Source organism: Ixodes scapularis, unplaced genomic scaffold (genome assembly GCF_016920785.2).
Source record: "Ixodes scapularis isolate PalLabHiFi unplaced genomic scaffold, ASM1692078v2 PGA_scaffold7__128_contigs__length_106722199, whole genome shotgun sequence".
Classification (NCBI taxonomy): Eukaryota; Metazoa; Arthropoda; class Arachnida; order Ixodida; family Ixodidae; genus Ixodes; species Ixodes scapularis.
Window position 1 is genome coordinate 69,471,186 of NW_024609882.1, and position 21,696 is coordinate 69,492,881.

Genomic DNA, 21,696 nt, shown 5'->3' on the forward strand with positions numbered 1-21,696 from the left:
TCGGCAGCGAATACCCCCTAAAATCAATTTTGAGTAACATAAATGTAAGACGAGATGGTGTTTAAATATACAAAATAGCGTCATACCCAAACGTTTCTAAAATAAAAAAAAGACCAGTCCTGTGTCAACCGACATAACAGTCACAGCGATAGCACGAAATCACGGCAAAGTCGGTGGCGTCGACGTCGTTTTCCCGCACTGTGATATGCGTGAACAAAAGCATTCTGAACAAAATGAACATCAATTATGTTCCCAACGCTTTTGTTCCGTTTCAATTTCGTTTCAAACGCCTTTCTTGTTTCCGGAGTGCGTGAAAGTGCATGGTCCTGCCACGAGCTCCTTGTTATTGACAGTGCTTCGACGGCATTTTGTTGTCCGCTATTTTATTTTTCGAGACTGCGGGTGCAGTGCTTACAGGCTCTACAAAACCGCAAAGTTTAAAGCGTCGTGTTGACGCTGTAACGTAGCTCTAAGAAAAAATAATAATATTTAAAAAAAACTGTGGTGTCGTTTTGTGGTAACGCCTCCACTTCACAACTCAGCTTACACAAATTCGATTCCTGCGGGAGGCGGCCACTTTTTTTCAAGAATATGGTAACAATGACGACGAACATGCTACATCGCAAAACTACAGCATCGACAACTACAACTTAGACAAACATGTCACTTCGAGTGGTGCGAAAAACCCATAGCAAGATATCGCGGAAAAAAACACCCACAGAATTGTCCGAACAGTTCCGTTGAGCCTAATGGATGCAGCATTTTTCATCGAGTATAGCGATCACTTAGGAAACAGCCACGATCCTCGAAACATTCCACAGCGTGCCCTTGCGCTCTCCCGTCGCTGCTCACGCGTCGTGCGCTTCATAGAGTTATAGAGGCCTCGCAGCAGCCGTGCATGGGCGCCGCCATGACCCACCTTCAGTTTTTGTTTCCTCCCGTTTACTTCACCTCAGTTAACCATAAGTGGACAGATTACTGCCATCTCAGGTTATATTGTGCCCGTCTCCGCAGTCTCGGGCTTTGTGGGGGCTCATCGACACCCGTTTCACTGGTTCGGTATCTCGGAAAGAAAAGAGAGTGAGTAATTGCGGTTCTAATCTGGCGCTTGTGTAAAACGTCTATACAGCAGTCCTGAATGTTTAATTTGGCAGTTTAAAACAATATTTAATCGGCATGTAATTGTAAATGTATGGTAATTACATTATTTCAAACACATCGCGAATTTCGGAAACGTTAGATCATTAAAATTATTTTACATCGACGAGGGTGGAAAGAATAACATATATTCATTTATTATACTTCCTCTTGCACATTGTTTACGCAGTTTGCTATCAACTTTAACTAAACTAGAAAACATACATCTATTACAAACGAGGCATAGATTGTTATGTGTAATCCTCCATTTGATTAACGCACCTCTGTTTTATCTAAGAAGTTCAGCATCACAGTAATACAAGTACAGACTTGGTTGTAGTTTAAAGGCGGAGCAAATAGAAAGTTATACCTAATGTGACAACTCCGAAATATTTCTCGCAAAATAGGTATAGGTACTTCACCTTTGACGCCGAGTGCTGAAATATGATTATACCGTCAAAATATATGGTCAAAAAAAAAATTCTAATTATTTTTATTTTATCTTGTCAGTTATTCAAATTATACACATTTTCGGAATCTCGAGAATTAACATTACCCGGCCCACAACTGATTACTTCTAAATTCAAGATAGGCATTGGGAAAACAACAAATGAAGGCTATGCCAAAACCAACTTACAAAGTTTCCCGCTCTCTTCTTTCGTTTCCGTCAGCCCGTACAGAATCGAAATATGCAAACAAAAAATATGGGTCTCTCTATTGGCAGAGCCGCTATTCTTGCTTTCGAGTATTTTTATCTCGAGTAAATCAATGAACCAATGATGTACTCACGGGCGGCATGGTTGAATTCGTCGAAGCAAAACGCATTGATTGGCGGTATGCAAAAAGCTCGAGGGCAACACTTCCGTAAACAAATGGAAACCAAGCACGTCATGTCAGATTGCAATGAAAGAGAAAAAAAAAAAACAGTGTTTCATTCTACAGTCAATACATTTCCTTTGTTAGTTTGTCCTATTGTTTTTATATATTTTTAGAAAAATATCTATGGAATTTCTAGTGCTTCAGCTACGCGGTCAAAATGACCACAATAGTGCAGTGTTTTTACAGATAAAGCTACGCTGGTTGTGTCATATTTAACATAGAAATTTGATTATTTAAGCTTTCAATATTGTTACAAAATGTGCTTTGAATTTGTTACATTTATTCAGAGAACATTGTCTGGAATAATATATAAAAAATAAACCAAGCCAGTTGTCCGATATTTATTATTTTGCTACTGCTACACCAGTTGTAACATGATGTAGATAACTGGCGACCATGAATCCGAAGCAAAACTGAATACCACCAAAACACAAATAGAAGAAAAAATGGGATGGCATTTTCAATGTCCAAAAGTGGCACAGACCATCGTCGAAGAGGACGGCAGGTACAGAAAATTTGACTCAACAAATATCACCGTGCCTTAAAATGCACTTCCCATTTTGTTTTCAAAACTCAGCAAAGTACGGCAATAAATTGTGCCTAGTGTTTTTGAAAATCAAATAAAATTATTGGGAGCAATAATTGCTGCGAACTGAACTGTAAACTCATTTTTACCCCGTAAACTAAATGTAGTTTACTGCTGATGTTAATGTTATAAAATACTCATAGCTTTTTTTTTTCTTTTCCCTTTCTCTAGATTGAAATACAAAATATAAATCCACGGTGTTAATGGATTGCACAAATAGTTTAGTTGAAAGCAAATCGGCAGTCACAACTCAAAAATCCAAGTATTCAATGCACTGCAATTCTTTCCTTCTTAGAACGAGAGACTTGTGAAGATTAGTTTCTGCCAATATTAATGCGCCGAGAAACTGAGGGAGAGAAGAAGACCAAAGCGCGCGGGGACCTCGAAACGCCGAGCTCTAGTTAGAATGAATAGTGGGTAGACCAAAAACTAGCTGGCTTTGTCTCCCCTGCACTCCTGAAAAGATTTTGAATGCGAGAGCCAGACGGCCGTCGCCGGCGTTCCGCATCCTAACGTGCTCGACAGGTGCAGTGGAAAGAAAGCCCCCCCCCCCCCCCCCCCCCCCCCAGCTAGCTTTAGGTGTACCCACTAATAATTCTAACCAGAGGTCAGCATTCTGAGGTCCCGGCGTGCTCTCACCTCCTGCTCTTCCTCAGTATCTCGCCGCATAAGCTTTAGCTTTAAGGTGCAACGTTACATAAATGCTTACTCCGAATGAACCAGGCAACGACAAATAGTTCAAATCAAGCACCAATATGCGCGAGTCCGTCGACAGAGTACACAGTGTGGCTCTCACCTAAACTCCACATTGCACAATCTGGTTACATAAACTCGATGTAGAATGCATTGCCGTGGCAAGTTCTAGTTGTTATTAATTTTCTTATTTGCGCAGATTGATTAACCAAAAAAATGCTTCTACGTGATTGAACCGATTTATCCTTCAGATGTGAAATGATAATGTCAAACATGAATTTTAGATATTCAAACCCGTCATCGTCTCATTTAATTAATACTTCTTTCGGTGTATCCGTCGATCAAATTGAGATCTCAGATACATATTGTTGACTTGCATATTCTGTACCTCACTCCGTCCCCCACTTACCGGTCCCAGTTTTGTTTAGTCGGCTTTTGGCATGTATCCTCAAACAAATTAGCAAGCCTTTAAAAGGTTTGTTTTTACATTTCTATGTTCGCTGTGTTGAAGTTGGACTTCGAGAGATATCGACACATCCACGCCAATGTACCCATCAAAACTTTAATAGAAAGCAGCAAAAGGCCAGGGAAGGTTTTCAAAACTTGTAATGCGAAACCATTAACTATCCCATGGAGCGGAGCAAACAACGTCTGTAAACACAAGAAAAAAAAAAAAAAAAAGAAACGCGAAAGAAATGTTTATTTTCCCATTGGCTGAGCAAAACGGCTCCTAGATAGCCATTGGCGGCCGCTTTACGAGAGCGCGCGCTCGGCCGCCGCTCTCATGTCTGGTGTTGCCGGAGGGGGGAAGAATGGGGGAGCTTCAGGAGAGCGTGTTCGGCCGCCGCTTTCGTGTCAGGCGTTGCTGGATGTAGGGGGGGGGGGGGGGGGGAGGGGGCTGCGGCCGCTTCTGCTCCTCTCGGCGCCGGCTGAGGAACATGGCGGCGCCTTAGGCATCTATATCGTCGGCGGCCGCAACCTCGGCAGTAGTGAAATGTGGTCGCCCACACCTGTACACCGCAAGCGAACTAATGGCGCGTTCGCGCTGGAAGCGGATCCGCAAGCGCGAAGCGGATCCGCGCGTTCTCAGCCGCAAAAGGGCTAGAATCGAATGGTTGGAGCGCGTTTATGCCAACTGCTGCTGGACCGATTCGCCCCAACCACCTCCGCTAACCGCTAATCAATGGCAACGTGACAGGAATGTAGCGTCGGTGACTTTCAAAGCAAGTTGGGATCTGTCGCTGGTGAGGCGTCCAAAGCGCTGCAGTCTTAGCGTTGCAGCAGACAAATCAGCAAAGAAGCGTGATGTTCACGTTCGCCACTTGAATCCGACACGAGAAGAGATGACTCGTAATCTCAACGGGTTTCGCTCTGGTGATTTGGTTCGGGTAAGTGTTCGTTTATTATTCGTGTTGTCAAAGCCCGTCGCTCGATGCCTCGTTAGTCTTTGCCCGCAGAACGTCTGAACCCGCCCCTGATTGGCCAAAATGTCAGTTTTTCTACCTACTAAGACAGTCACGTGAACTGCTGAAAGTTTTCAATACCATGAATGTTTTCCACGAAGGCCGAGGGAGACGCCGTGAGCCTGACTGCATAGCCAACACACTTTCGCGGAGCTGGCAGGGTACCTGCGCTAGCTCGACCTGTAACGTTTACTACTACCAAAAGGACTTAAGGAAACCTATTCAAGAAATAAAGTGTACGTACCTGGCGATGAAGAGGTAGCCCTTTAGGCGTGTATTTAAGCTGAGTGAAAAACAAACAGTAGACTCGATCGACATGCGAGTGACGACAAAAGGATTCACTGCAAACAAAGCTACGACCGGATAGCACGGAACACATTCCGCGCACCACGGTCCACTAGTGCTACACACTGCTCTGAAAATAATAAAAGCGAACGACGAGGGGGGGGGGGGGGGGGGGGGCGGGAGGAAGAAATTGGCCTTCTATCCCTAAAATCCAGGTCAGCTATTCATGCGGTAAGGGTCTACTTCGACGAAAGGGTCAGGCGCATCCTCTTCTGAGTTAGCAAGGCGCGCCTAGCTGGGACTTGCTTGTGGGCGAAGTCGAGGGAATCGCAGGCGGGTTTTGAGGGTCCATGTCTATTTTTTCGCTGTCCGAACTCATGATGCGTGCAAAGAGCCTAAATAAAAATCTTCAGAGTGCCAAAATAGCTGTATTCTGGCTTTGAATTGTTGATTAAATTGGATCTTCGATTGTAAGACAGGGTTGCCAAACGCAAGCCTCAAAAGAACACGCGTGATCGCCGCGAAACCGCCTACCGCGTCTCGGTGTGTTCGAACGGGGTCGCTCGCGAACCGTATCTGAAAGTGCTTCGCAAACGCCCAACTCGCCCAAGCCGCCGTTTTCTGCAGCTCAACCGCCAGTATAAATGCGCCATCAGGGAGCGCAAGGACGATATTTATGCTTTAACATTCACAACTCAAAAAAATACGTAGGTGTCCTCGTAATTTTTTTGTCGACTTTGCGAGTTTTACGATTACGACTCGCCTCAAGTTGCCACAAGCAAAACCTAGGTTTGCGAGGCCTATCCAGTATCTACGGCGTTCTCATAGTCTTCTTATTTTCATCGCTTAAACACGTATTCAGAAATACGGAGAAAAAAACACCGTCTTTGAAAAATCAGAAAGGAAACTAGACTAAGAAAGAATGGCGCTCTAGATCCTTTAAAAGAAATCACTTCGAAGCCCAGAAAGTGACAAAACAAAAATGATTAAAGATTGCCGATGTGTAGATTTTCTCCCTTCGATAGTTTGTCACATTCTATAAACACCACCGCTTGGCTATGATGTCTTGCCGCAGCGGTGGCACTGCCGATGTCGCAGGTCATGCGCAGACGTTTTACTTTATAAAAGTCTGCTCTCTGCGCACGCGTAGTGGCAACACCTGGCGTGCGCCAACGTACACTTCTTAGGAAATAAGGTGTATAAGGTGTGCGTCTTTAAGAAAACGCGGTGACGTTTTAGTGTCTCTTCTATAGAAACTTGAGCTCATTTCTTGGCGTGGATATCGCACAATTGAAAGCAATTGTTCGAGTGACCGGCTTCACAAACAGGTCTGCCGTGGGTTCCAGATTTTACTAACCTTCAAAAAAATCGCGGCTCAACACAATATTGAGTGAAGTGTTCTCTGGCTTCTTGACTCTCCTGCCGACTTCTGATTCTTTTCTAAAAAAGAATTTGCGATTTGCAGTATTCCCTGAGAACTACAATACCCAACCAGAGGTGTGAACTCAGCGATGCTTGCAACGCGGATTAGCAAGCCTGTCATTGTAATCTTTTAAAGTAAACATATTTTCAATTAATCACCTGACCAAAGTCTTTGAGAAGTTGAAGTACATCTAAAGAAAATGTCCTCCTTGAGCGTAGCATCAAAAATACTAAAGGTGAAATATTATTTGATTGATGTGGTACTTGTGGCGCTGTTTAGTCTAGTGTTCAGTTGAATGGCAGAAAGAATGGTTCGCGTTTTCAGTCCTCTTTAGGCTGCAGATAATTTTATTTACACCAGCGATCCGTGCAGTAACGATTAATATCACCTCTGAGCAATTGCTCCCAACGAATAAACAAAAGGCTCGAGGTACACCTAGGCACTTCTTATAAGTTGTGAATGCGAGAGCGTGAATATGGTTCATGCGAGCCTTCTACAGGGTGATTTGAGGAGAGGCCAGGCTTTTTAAATCGATCGCGAAATTCGGTTTCTTAACTTACCACGCCACGACTTTGTGCAGCGTTGCCCACAGATGGTGCATTTGTTTTTGTAAAATTTGCAAAGAGCGAACTTACCTGAGGAAAAAGTAAAGAAAAAAAAAAGGCTTAGCTCCTATGGAAACGCAGCAAAGCCACCGGTCTTCAAACAACACGGCGCCGTTTCGCACGGGAAACAAGAGATGGCGCAAGCGGTCGCAACGCCAACAACCGCCAACGAACGAGTATACGACGCCGAGAGCCGGCGTCTTTAGCAGACAAGCAACTGCAGTTCCTTGTTGTTACCGCGCCTGTTTTTGTTTCTGCGACTGTCGCCGCCTGCGGAACGCGCACCGCTTTTGAGTCGAACAGATTTTCTGCTAAAGACGCCGGCTCTCGGCGCCACATGCTCGTTCGTTGGTGGCGTTCGTTGCGCCATCTCTTGTGGCCCGTGCGAAACGGCGCCGTATTGTTTGAAGACCGGTGGCGTCGCTGTGTTTCCATAGAAGCCAAGCCTTTTTTTTTTTCTTTACTTTTTCCTCAGATAAAATCGCTCTTTGCAAATTTTACAAAAAAAAAATGCACAATCTCTGGTCAACGCTGCACAAAGTCGTAGCGCGATAATTTAAGAAACCGAATTTTGCGGTCGATTTAAAGAGCCTGACCTCTCCTTGAATCACCCTGTAGTGAAGTGGCCGCGCAGCGCTCCGAAGTACGCTGTAGTGGGCTCTCTCTGGGAGGCCCCGCCAGCCAAAAGCTTCTTCCCGGCGCGCTCTGGCGCGGCCTTACCTCGCGCGGGCACGTAGCGCCAGTTTAAACTCACGCGCCTCCGCAAAAGGGAGCCTCGTTCCTTGTAACTATGCACGCCCCAGCCAATGGAAGCCCTATCCATAAGATTTCGGCTTCATTTGGAGAGGGGAATTCATTTGCCGTCTGGCTCGGCTTTTTTGCGCGGCTTCAACACTGGGTGCCTCAGGTTGCGGCTTTAATTCGCTCCATTGGGATAGGGGAATTTGTCTGCCATTTCGCAAGGCAGCTGATGACGTCGGCTCGCTCCATGGGACCAGTTCATGCTATTGCATTAAAAAACGAGCCTCCTGATTCTAGCTCCGTATTGCTATTTCTACATCATGTTTTCTTTAGAAGGAAAGGTAAACCCTCCAAGAGTGTATTAAATGTTTCAGGACGCGTCGTTAGAATAGATTACCAATTAGTTACAAAACAATATACCACTCACCATTCATATTAGCTTAGAAATATTTGTTACGAAACGTTTTTTTAATGATTTTAGGTTTCGAATACAATATGCCATCCTCTTATGTGGTCAATAAACCTTGCAAATGGTGTTTCGGTTTCCTATATTGGTCAGTGTTTGGCTTCTATACCACTCCTCTTTAATGACTTTAAATTGGTTCCTTGTTAGCTTTACCATGTTAGATTTATTTTCTCGTGATTAGAGTGACAGCATTTTGAATCAACCCGTGCCACGAATGCAGTAGCCAGCTAAGCCACTATCTGCTCAAAAATGCTCTTAAAATATTACTAGGAAACCAATATTGGCACCGCTGGCATAGTTTACTCGCACATTGTGGGCATATTTCACTATTTGACTTCTTCTTGATAGTTTTTTTTTTTTCAGGATACTGTTCTTGTTTCAAATTTTATGGATGTCGCACTTGGTTTATTATAGAGTATGGCTTGCCAAGCCTAGCTCCGTAAACGTAAAAATAGCGGTATATAACTGGTTAATGATATCCTCATAAACGAGATTACATAATAATTTATCTCACTTTTCAACAAGAAAAAAGAACAAAAAAGCGCAGTGTCCGGAAAAGTATTTTCTACTTCATAAAGATAAACAAACATGTGCCTATGTGGGAGCAGGCAATCAGCAATGTTTTCCTTAAAATACAAAAATGTTTGTTTTACTGCCTACAAGCTTTTGCACGAACGCGCTCAGTCAACTGCTTATTCGTTTTCGTACGCTTTTTCGGCGAAGAAGCGCTATTACTGAGGAATTGTCTAAGCGCTCTTGAACTTGTTTAAGTCTTACCTCCAAGCCCGAGACAATTTTTTTTTTTTTATAAAAATCACGCTGGTTAATTATAAAACCCTCTGCATTTGTACTGCAAACTCGAAATAACATTTTACTTGCGTGTAGTCAAGAAGACAATGCACAAAATCTTACGTGTAGCTAGTCGCATTTTCGCTGTCGTTTCCCTAATTCCAACAATGATTAAGTTTGCGTGTAACATGATCCTGCAACGTATTTATGCTGCATTCCAACCAAACTCCAGTGAAGTCGAAAGGTTTTCAACAGGTTCAAACACCTAGTTGCTTTGCACCTTGAGCTAGTCACTCAAGAAACGTAGCCTACAGCGAACGCGCAAGAATGCTAAAAATTAATATATCTATATCTTTAGATCAGGTGTAGGCATCACAATCAGTGCATAAACCCAATGAAAAGAAAACACTTAGTTTTGTGCCACTTAAAAAAAAAACACACAAACTGTGTAGGTTGTCACAACAAAAACTTGCACTTCTACTTCGATGAAGCCCCAAAACACAAGGAACGTAACCAATTATTCTGGACCCTTCTCCGGCGTGCGCAAAATATTGATTTTCAATGCTGTACTTCAGGGGCGAGATTCGTTTCTAGGCACTTATGTGCATGGGCCTTTTTGTTGTGTGTGTGTGTTTCATACGTGTTTTTTTTTTTTCACTCTTAGGGAGTCACGCATTCTTTCAGAAGACCTTATCCTGTACGCGGTCCAAATCACCAACAAAAAAGTAAAAAAAAAAAGGAAAAAACAAAAACTAGCACTCTATACGTTCCAGCACATTGCGTTCGGACGTGTATGAACAACATGCTCGGGCCAGCATTCTTAGTCTTCAACTTGCATGTGTTCACATCAAGCGTTGGCCTGCGGCTCGTCTCGTCATTTTCATTTCACCAAGCTTACAGTTACAAGAGAGGTTGACTGTTCCAACGGAAATAGGAGTCAAAAGAACGTTCGTCAAAAATTTCCACAGCCACTAACACCTTACAAATCGCAGGGCGCGGCTCATCGTGTTCACGCTTCTTTCCTTCTGATTGGTGCTTCGACGTTCTTATCGGCCAATTCCGCAATCTGACTGGCTGCGGAAGGACAATGAAATACGCAGGCCTCGACACACCCTACATTTATATTTAGGCTGTCAGCGACTATACGGCGTGTAAGTTCGTCTGTACCTTGCGTATTTTGTGCGCTTAATTAAGCCCACCCCCCCTCTCCCCAAACGCGCCCATGTGCTTTTGCTTTCAAGCGACCTCAACAAATGACGGCGTGAGCTTGGCTGCTTTGTCATCGCGCGTTTTCTGCGCTTTCTCTATGTTGCTCTTTGATTGGCGTGCTCCTCCTTGCGTTCCGATGCGACATATTTTGGAACACTTGCTCGCCGTATAGTTGAATTGTCCAGTCAGCCGTGCTCCATCAGTTGTGGTAACCGCGTATACGTTTACCTTACCAGCTTTAGTAGTAAGCCTATCTTAAATTATTCCTTTTCTTTTTTGCGATTTGAATTAAAAACTGATGTAAGACGACTACTGTATGTTGAGTCTTCACGGCTTTGTGATTTATATAGAGTATTCGATATGCCATACTGAAAATTATACGCAGTACTTAGAACATGAGATCTGTTGTTGTGTTTCTGCTGCATGTTGGTGTAATGAATTATTAAATACAATTATAGTTAACCGTTTAGAGGAACTTGAAATAATCAAAATGATGTGGGAAAGGCTTCTCACCGAAATCACACAACACGTTTTATGAAAACCAAACACGCAAATTTTCGGAACTTTTAATCCGCATGCAATGTCGTATTGAGGCGTTAGAACGGCGGAATAATATATTTAACTTTTTAACGAGAACGCTAATTGTGAGCTCTAGCCTCAACAATTGAAAACCTTTACATAGCTTGGAGCGGATGCAAAAAAAAAAAAAAAGATATACTAAAAACTTGGTAAAATAATATTATTGGAAAAAAATATTTTTGCATGGAATCAAATGAAAGGGCTTTGTTATCATATATGAATGCGCCCTGATGTCTTCAGGGTAAGCAGATGTTTCTTTCTTTTACCGGTCTAATATGGCTAGAGCAATCTAACTTGGAGCTTCCGCAACTACCGATATACGTCCTATTTTTGCGTTATAACTATATATTAATTGGTATCACGGGCTCATCGCTGGACGAATATAGGTGTTAAGTTTCGAAATATGTTTGAAATAAATTATTTGTTTGTTGAAACAGCTAGGTCACTTTAAACAGCGACTACACAAAAGTGACTCCGAGGGAAGACTCACCATCGAGCCTTAGTTGAGCTGCCGCCTGGCAGGAATCTCTGTCGTTCTGGGCGACGCACTGGTACATGCCGGCATCGTCACGGCGAACCGTCTGAATCTTCAGCTGGCTTTGGGACACCATCTGGATGCGTCCATCCGGAACCAATGGCGACCCGTCCTTAAAAATACAAATAACAAAAATTAAGGCCTGGCCTGACCAAACCAAAGCTTATTTAACCTAATCCAACCTACCCCAACGAAACTAAACTAATCCAAGCGAACCAGGCCTAAGCTCATTTAGACCAACCTAACCTTATCTAACCTAACCATACTTAAGCTAGTTTAGCTTAGCCCAACCTAGCCTAAACCAGCTCGACTAACCCAACCTAACCCAACCTAATAACAAGACTAACCTAAGCTAACTTACTAAAGCTATCTAGCCTAAACTAACCTAGCCTAATTCAACGAATCCTAACCCAACCCACAAAAATGACGTAAGTCAAGGTAAGCTAAATTAACCTAACCTAACCTAACCCAATGTAATCTAAATCAACCTAACCTTAACTAACTTAACCATACTTAAGCTAGTTTAGCCTAACCTAACGTAGCCTCAACCAGCCCAACTAACCCAACCTAACACAACCTGCTTTATAAGACTAACCTAACCGTACTTAAGCTGTCTTAGCCTAAACTAACCTAGCCTAAACTAACCTACCCTAAACTAACCCACAAACCTAAAATAACCTAAGCCAACCTAACGTAATCTAAACTAAATCAACCTAACCTAAACAAGCCTAGCCCATCCTAATCAAAGCTTACCTCACCTAAGATAATCTAACTTAACCAAGCCAAATCTAACCTCACAAAACTTAGCCCAGCGTAGCTAGCTACTGTTATAAGTTTTATGTAAAACCTTGAACCATGATGAACTTAAATATCACTGAAACTATACTTCCATGTAGATACCGGGGAAAGGCAATTACTGATTTACGGCATTTCTTCATAAAAGCTTAAACCTTTACTTGCTGAAAGCAGCAGAATAACTTCCGATTTTTCGCCATAGTATTAAGGGACTCAGTATTTATTTTTCATGTATTATTTATACAGCCTCGGCCAAGCCGTAGCCGTCGTCGTCAAGCGGCTTCGTCGTCGAGGCTGTAGCTGGAGCGGTACAAACACACAAAACGCAAATCAGAAAGTGCTATGAAACAAGAGCTAATAACAAAGCAGATTACATATCAAATCCATTTTTATTAGTCTTTGCAACTACAGTTCTAACTTTTAAGTTCGCAGTAGAAAGATTAAGCTTACAAGTCGTCCGGCTTGTTCATAATCCGGGTTATCCCACATGTCTTCGCAAATGAATGCAGCATTGTATGTGCCGCGAGGTAGTATGACAAATTATTTGCGCACAACGCTATCTGATAGATTACCTTCAGGCACGGGATATCACGTAAAAAATGTTGTGCCACGTAACCGCTCGATTATATTTTACTTTGTCTTGCATTGTTCACGCCCTTGCGCAGTTTTAACAAATAATTTTTACACTCCATCGCAGACGCTTGAGAAACCAATAGTCTTTCAGGTGGCTTTGCTCAACCCATGGAAGAAGGGAAAAAAAGATTAACATGACAATATTGTTTCGGTTAATACTCGCACAGCGACAATTTTATCTAAGAGTGGAAGAAACATAGTGATAACCACGCTTTAAAAATATTGCAGTATTTTTTTTTCTTTACCAGAGCGTTTACATTAGATTTCTCCCTGTTTTCACAACAGTGTCTGTTTTGTTCCCGTAGAGATAAATCTATTTTTAAGAACATACTCACGTACGTACACGATGAGGACTCTTAAGCTCAGAACAACCTTCTGGACATGGCGGAGTTGATATTTTGGAAATCAGCGTTTTGTGATCACACTAGTCCGACGCTCACTTTGTGTTTTGCAGAAGGCGGCTCTAGTAGTCTGTGAAAGTTGTAGATTGCTATCTATTCCGACGAATTAGCTAGGCTCTGTGGCAAAGTCTGACGTTCCAAACAGGGCGGACGCTGAACCAACCCGGCCACGTACCTTACGCCAGGTGATACTGTGCACAGGTTGACCCTCCACGGAGCAGTTGAAGAGCGCAGGGAGCCCCATGGCAACTGTCTGGAATGCCGGGGAGACTTCAGCACTCAGCAGCACTGCGAAAAAAAAAATGGTTGCACCGTTCTTATCAAAGAAACTTCGGTGGGGTGATAATTGACTTTGTCAGGGTTCGTAACATTCATACTTGGCTGATCGGCTTGCAACCAAGCACACAAGCCGGATTTCCAATAAAGTGGTACGATGTCTTGAACGCGTCGTCGACAAGTGTGATCTGCGTACTGTCCCGCTCTTGCATCAAGTGGTCTCGAAGTGTCAGCAAATGACGTCAGAAGTTGTTAAATGTCAACAAATGACCTCACAGAAGTGTGCACGTAAAGCTGCCGAATGTCGCGATTATGACAGTTGAGGCCACAGGTTACAGCAAAACACAGGCGCGAACTCGAGTGTCGCTGCCGTTGTGGCGGCCCCACTCCTGGCTGCCGAAGCTTCTATTGGCTCTCAAGCAAGAGAGCAAAACTTTATCCCCAACCAACCACCGCTGTCACATTCATGGCCGCTGCTGTGCTACCGCGAAGACGACACCTCCAGGAAAATGAAGCATAAGTGCTGAACGTTTCTGCGTTCCGAACGAAGACCAACGTAGGCCAGAGATCTGCTACGACTACGGCGTCAGAGCTCGGCCAGGAGTCATGTTCTCACTGATTAGACACGAGTTCCATTCGAAAGCTGACGCAGCACTCGTCTCTGATCTGTTGCCTACGGTGGCTTTCGTTAGTGACGCAGAAAAATTCAGAACTTAGGCTTTCTTTTCTAGGAGGTGTTGGCTAAGATCACGGCCGGTGAGAGCACGACACTTCTCTGACGTCAAAAGGGGGAAACGGAGGGAACGCTTATGAGGGCGCGGTAAACTCAAAAGTTAGAGTCGTGTTTCAGGCGTCGTAGTTTGGGTAGTAAAATGGGTGGTCAAGATTTTCAAGTATTCGATAGAGGTAGTAACCGGGGATGAATGCATCACTTGGTTTTGCCTCTTTTTAAAAATAGAGCCGAGAGGCACCCGTCCCAGTAGAAATGACGAAAAACATATTGAACGAGATTGAATATTAGGCATCCATCTGTACATGCATTAGACGAGTGATTTTCAAGTGGAGGTGCGCGGACCTTTTGGGGTCCTCGAAGGCATTCTAGGGGTCCAGAAGCCCTGCCTCATCAGTCCGGCAATTAAAGTTATCATTTTCCAGATTGAAAAGAAACGTTCTAACGTTTTGGTGAGTTTTTTTGTGTATGTCCATGAAAGAAGTTACTTAACACTAGCCCTTAGTTATAATCACTGATTAAATCATTTTCATATACCTTTCCCTTTCGTTGACCACAAAATGGGGTTCTCCATTATCTTGGACGATCCACAAGGGGTCCGCGAAACATCAGTGGTTGAGAACCACTGCTTTAGACATTTGTGTATTTGGTGTTAGAGAATGCCCACAACTGCTACCCTACAAAGTCAGCGTGAAAACAACATTGGGGCGTTTCGTCATTTTATCAAAACAGGTCAGTGGTGACCCACGTGGCACGCCACACAAAGGCCCAACTTAGTTCAAGCTTTGAGATCCTAGGGGCCTGGCTCGGGTTTAATATGGTTTTGCTCCAAGACGTTAATTAGTATCATAGTAATGTCCATTGGCGTTTCAATTAGCTTTGTTAGACTCGCCATATAACTTCCATAGTGTCTGACTTGAGCCGAACATGCCACATATGAGACGAATAACTAGCACTGAAGACTAAATCTAGCAAGTGTTAGGCAACTAAGGCCCGAACTTGCCATTTGAAAACCGAAGATTCGGAAGTGATGCCTAATTCCGAACTTGTTTGTTGATTTAGGCCAAAATGTTCCAGATGACCGCCGAAGTACAAGCAGCTAAGCTGAACTGTTACTCTTTTTTTGTTTAATTGGGCCATGGAACCCGGACTCTGGCCAAAAACGAAAGATGTAACAACTCCCTGTAATGCCGAATTAGAGCGCAGCTCTTGAGGAGGAAAAGGCGGGGGTACGGAGGGGACGGTATGCCCTACACCTCATTCGTACCCTCTCCTCCACGCTCCTCATCTACTCCTCCCGTGCTCCTCGCCTCCTCCCCTCTTCCTCCTACACCTTCTCCCTCCTCCACATCCTGTTTCCTCCTCCCTCCTCCCCATTCTGCTCCCTCCTTCCTCCTCCTCCCCCTCCTTCTCCCTCCCGCACGGTGCAATATAGAAAACGTCACGTCTCATAACGCAACGCGCGCGTCACCTCGGTGCATTATGGGTCGTTTCCCATAATGCACCACGCGGTTACACAGACGGCGACGGCGACACCAACGCCGCTGAAGGCGGAAACCGGCGCCTAAGAGCTGCGCTCTAAAAAAGGTAAAGCTTGGGTCTACCTTGGCTTCTTCGGACTTCGAAACGCCCTAAATTCCCCGACAAAACAAACTTATTCATATAATTGTGCAGCATGGGCAACACCTTATTTCATTTCCGAAACTAGCAAACCATAAAACTATCTTGTACTATACTAGTAAACTGTGACGACAACCTCTGAAGGAAGTTAAAGCTGGAAGTCAATTTTTTATGTTGTGTCGGGCTATGTAATATTGCATGTGGCAGCATTACTACATATTTCTAAAACATGCTAATTTGGCAGTTGATATTTTCACTATTCAGTTTTTTGGAGCCGATGATTTACTCAACAGTAGTATCTTTATATACTAAGTCGTATTAAGGGGACTTGCGTTTTGACGAAACTATTTATATGGTCGAGCGGATTATGTATGCTCGCTTACCGGGATTTGCAGAACCCTTAGAATATATTTACGCCTATACATAATTTATTAATTAAACAATTCATCAATAAATTTAACCGCAAAATATTTATTACAGTTAACATCAAAACAAGCGGTGCACGATGTGCTTGGGAGAGGAATGGACAGTTCAACCATGGCGGCTTAAGACGCCGAACGCCATGTTAGAGACTGGAAATGTCCACAATTGCTCCACCTCATTCACCGGACACGTGGTAAGCGAGAATGCCACGAATATAATAGGTTGATTAAAAGTAATACAAAATCGATGGCTGGCACATAGTTTTCCCTATCAAACTAAACAGAATATTCTAGTCAAGCAACACATGCTTGAAGAATGAAATAAGGTGGAGCTCACGCTAGCTACATAAAAGCCCTTTGGCAGTCATAACTAAATATAACATACAGTATTGAATCCCATTACTGCTCAAGCTGAACAATAACTTTGAATTCAAGGGTTCGGAGATTCAACTTGAGACGAGAATGATTACTTGCTTAACAGCGCCGAAGAGCTCGGCACTGCTAAGCAAGAAAAATTTTTGTTGGTCGTTTTCTTTTTTTTTTTTTTTTTTATAGCCGCCTTGCTGGCTTTGAGGCAAAGCGCCGGCGTACGGATCCCCAGGTGGTGGGTTTGAATTCCGGCCGAGGTGACCACAATCTGAAGGAGGCTTTTTGCGGAGAAGACGCCGTGTCGCCGAGATTTCCATTGGACGTCAAAAGATTCCCAGGCGGTCGAAATTAATCTTCAGTCTTCCGCTGGGGCGTTCCAAATGACCATCGTCAGTTTGGCACTTAAAACCTGCATATGTTCCTTATTCCATATATTTCTGGTATCTCATGCCAGAGTAATTGCACTAAGATTGCAAAAAAAAAACGTAAACTTTATGCCATTTTCCCCATTAACTAGAGAAAGTATCTGCTGACGCCACTGTCCGTAAGCTTCATTGAAGACTGACGCATCTTAATAGATTTCTGAGGGTTAAGCGTTTTGGGGAGACACATGTATATAATTGTGTAACGTACAGACTCTCCCTTGATTAGCAGATATTTATATTAAAGCCGCAGGGTTGACTCTATCGAAGCACACACGTAACAAAAACATAAATTAAAGCAGAGTGAATAAACATTGCTTTACTAAAGTGTCCGAATATTGAGAACTTTGCTGGGGGCCTTCTGGTTCTCGACATGCATGTTAGCAAATCAATTTAAAAGCCATCATTTCAGTTGTGACCATCGATGTTTTGTGTAATTTTAAACTGGTTCAAATTTCCAAGGCGAGCATCATTCCAGTTTTATTATTATAGAAGCCTAGACGATATACTGAACCGCCTATAGGGCAACAGGTTAAAAAAATTAATTCTCCACCAGAAAAACACTACCTTGTTTTTTGACCGAAGTCTCCTGCTTTCGATAAATCGGTTTTCTACCCAGCCAGCCTGGCTTGCTATATATTTGAGGCATGTTATTGAGGTTTCAAGCGCTCGAAAGCGTTCGATTTTAACAGCGCGACAAAGTTTCGATATAATACAACTCGGAGAAAATCTTTAAACGTGAATTCAGAAACAAAACAAAACCAGCACAAAGGCCCCTGCTATTGCACTTATAATCCATTGTCTACGGGAGCTTCAAATTTTATGAACTGTGAAGATATCAAAACAACGCGTCGGTCGTTCTGGTAATCACTACTCAAATGATCGTGCTATTCTTCTTCTGAGATTACACCGTACCAAACGGCGCGCACAATTTTTCGGTAATGATAGGATTCGAGGCCCTAAGAGTGAGCAAACGACAATTGTCATTGTTCCAAGCTGAGTATCTCTACCGTGTAACGTTTAGAAAGAATAAGCGATAAAGTTCGAATGGCTCGAATAATGGAGTGCCTAATCGCCCCACCATTGGATACAGCACAGAGCATAGCACGAACCTTCAGATTGCAAACGCGGTTGTTCACGGCGCTCCATTCAAAAATGTAATCTATTGCGTGGTTCAAGACAAATATCGTTTTTGTTTAAAGTTAGGTATTTGTTTTGGCTCGCAGTTAGGAGATCATTAGCGACCATCAGCACCAAGGTTGTCCATTCTCTAAATTAGAACAAAACAGCGCCATATGGTGAAACAAAACATACTTTGAACGTTGTGATGTTTGTCTTATTGCGAAAGTTTGGTTCACTTTTGAAATTTTTAGACTGGTTTAACACCGTGAAGGTTAAAATTTGCTGGTGCTCCACTCAGTCTACGGTCACTAAGAGGTTAAACAACGCGGGACGTGGCTCCTTGTGTTGACACGTTTCGCTTCTTCGTCTCTTTTTGTCGGCTAATTTTACAATTTTTTTCGGGCTGCGGAGAGAAAATAGGATATCCGGGATTCATCACGACATTTACAGCCTGCGCATCTTAAGCAATGACACTTAAGTTAACATATATTACTATAGTCACGCAAGGCCTATAAATTGCTATAGTAAAAATTAGAAACCAAAGAACAATATTTAACAAGCAGATACTCTACGGATGAATGAAAAACTCAATTGTAAACACGTCGTGATAAGCTGATAATTTTAGAACTTCCTTTGGTTGAGACGGAGCGAATTGACCTTGCTCAGAACGCCATATCAGCAAACTAACTTTATATGGTATTGAGCGACGGCTCACAAGAACGCACTTCTTGTTACCCCCGTCAGACCTTCGTTGTAGACTGTCCACACATATCACCTTTGTTCCAGTGTAATAGCATTGAAGAACATTTTTTTTGTTTAATTATATCAAAACAGGCTTTGGGAAAGCTTTACATCTTAGATTGAATAAGGGGAAAACACATGACACATACGGATGTTCATATAAAACAGCATGTTATCATAAAGGCCGTGACACCATAATCGTCTATACTTTTCCAAGAAACAATTTTCTACCGTATATCATTGAAAAGGAATGGCTGATAAAATCGACCAAAATGTTTTTATTTCCCTGTCTACATATATTAGAGCTCTTGGACAAACTATCCTCGAAGTGGCGCGCTCGGAGGACTACAAGAATACGTTGAGAAATTGATCCAATTGCGCTTTTTTGCTATTTCAAGTTGACATGACTTTCAGCAGGTACTGCTTGATCCATTAAATTGCTATTTTAGGTCTCAAACCAGATAAACATATATAGATAGTCTTTACATACGATAAAGGGAACACATGACTTGCTCGTCGTTTGTTTATTTAGGGGTGAATAAAAGGGGAAAGCCAGGATATATGTCAGTGGTGGTAACCGCCATCAGACGTTTCGCTTCTGGTGCAATCTAGCTTCGAAGTCTCGGAAAGCTGACGGTGTTCTAAATGCATTATGAAGACTGCGATGCCTCGTTTCTCTTCTAACCCACGATATAAAAGTACGTTCCGTGAGAATCGATATGCCAAAGCGCACCACTATCGTGGTGAGCCCTTGATAACGAGCGCAAGCTCCCAGAAAATGTAAGGTGTTACGCGTAATGTCTCCTTTGACGTTGCATGTTCTAGATTTTCTCGAAACCCGATACTATTTACGCTGTCATTCTCAATGAGTTCCTCATGCAAGATGTGGTAAACAAGGTGTGCTGAAAGAGCAGCCCTCAACTAGGACAGGCGCGGTAGTCTTGAGTCAGTTATCTCTATAACCTGCGACTTTTTTGGAGAGAACAATTAACGTTCTCTGCACGTAAGGTATCGTGAATAGTGTTCATGAAGTGAACATCAAGTGGAAACGAGAGGCTCGCACAAACAACGAACTAAAAAAAAGGTGCGAGGCCGTAGGTTCCGGCCCTACGTTTCACGCCAGGTGTGCCTTGTGACTACCCTGAACCGGATGTACAACATCCGGATACGAACAGTGGACCTTCTGGCCTCTGCCAAAAGTAAAGAGGGGACAGGAAGGAAAGTGACAGGAAAGCCTTCAGATGGCAATGTAAATAGTATAACCCAGAACAATATGGACCAGACGGGTGTTATTATTGTGGTTGAGCAACTAAACATTCAATCGCGATTTCAGGAATGTTTTTTTTTTCAAAATATAAGGAACATTTTCTCGCCGATCAATCGACATTTCCCTGAGATTTGCTTTTCAGTTGTTACTACATGCCACTTGCATTTTCTCAAGTCAATAAATTTTATTTTCTTGATAAATTATTTTTTTAATTATCAATTTATTTTGGTGGGAAGCGCAAAAATTGGACCACTACTATTTGAACATTTATTTTGAAAAACGGCTAAGAACAGTTATTATTTTGGCTCAGAAGAAAGCCCACACTGCGGTGAACAACTGAATACTGAGTCATTACTATAGTTAGGTCTGCAACGCCTGAAATATTTCTTCACTAAAATAAGAAAGATAATAACTTCAACATGTTTTTGTGATTTTCAATGAACCTTTGTATGCAGCAAGCATAAATACATAAAATACTGTCTGTAACATTTGACTGGCTGCTAAAGAGAAGTTAAGACAATGGCAAGAAAAGTTGCTGACCCATGCCAATCCAAAACCACCCTCAACTTTATGAAAAACTTTTATTGTGTTTATGTTATACCCAAGATATCTCTAGAGCCCTTAACAAGAGGCTTTATTAGTGAAGAAATGTACGGGGTGGCTCCAGAAACAATCAACAAAGCTTTTTTTTTTATTTTCGTTTTAACCGTAAAAAAAAAAAAAAAAACTCCACATCGCCAAACGCTCAGTCGGTGGCCGAATGTAGCGCTAGAGATTCAAACCAGATGTCAAGATTTCTGAACATGCCGTTATCTGTTTCAAAAAATAATCAGCGATGTTCGGACATTTTTTTATAGAAAATTGGCGGCCAATGACGCCTACGAAGTTATAGAGATGACAAACGTCAGATACTGGTAGGCTTTTTTTTCTCTAATGAATGTTAACACATAACTTATACATTTTGGATAAGATGACGGTGAGTTCTGATCGGGACCTATGGCGCTATATTTTATGTGAACGTATTTTTTACGTTCATCAATGCGTAGCTAAAAATTACGTCAAAAAATTCAAAGATTTTTTTTTTTTTGTGGGGGGGGGGGGGGGGGGGGTCACGCCGTAAGAGAAAGAAAACGATGTGTTATATGAATATTTCTGGAGATATTGGTTATCGTAGAAACAACTACTCCCTCCTCGGAAAGGTTAAAACACAAACCTTACATTTGGGAATGCGGGGAGGGCAGAAGGCGGGGGGGGGGGGGGGGGGGGGCGCCACAAAAGCAGATCGCGTAGTCTTCAGGAAGTTCACTCGGTGTCATACTCACCAGCCACGGAAAGCAGCGTCTCTATCTTCTGCTCGCCCACCGTATTCCTGGCTATGCAGACGTAGCGCCCGCCGTCGTGCACGTTGACAGCGCGGATGCTGAGCACGCCGTTCGAAGACTGCATCCTGTCGGACTCGACGACGGACAGCCGCCGACCCCTGTCCTCTTTGTACCAGCTGCAGAGGA

General features: G+C 43.0%; 1 protein-coding gene across 1 annotated transcript in view; it reads right to left on the bottom strand.

Moving 5' to 3' along the window:
* The window catches only part of LOC8043631 (Down syndrome cell adhesion molecule-like protein Dscam2), a 183,498-nt gene that overhangs the window by 115,074 nt on the left and 46,728 nt on the right, over window positions 1-21,696 (bottom strand). Inside the window, exons 5-7 of the mRNA XM_040501709.2 lie at window positions 21,511-21,686; window positions 13,395-13,507; window positions 11,346-11,502 (exon numbers count right to left, since the gene is read on the bottom strand). Of these exons, the coding sequence (XP_040357643.2) occupies window positions 11,346-11,502; window positions 13,395-13,507; window positions 21,511-21,686 (446 nt within the window). The remainder of the gene's footprint in view (window positions 1-11,345; window positions 11,503-13,394; window positions 13,508-21,510; window positions 21,687-21,696) is intronic.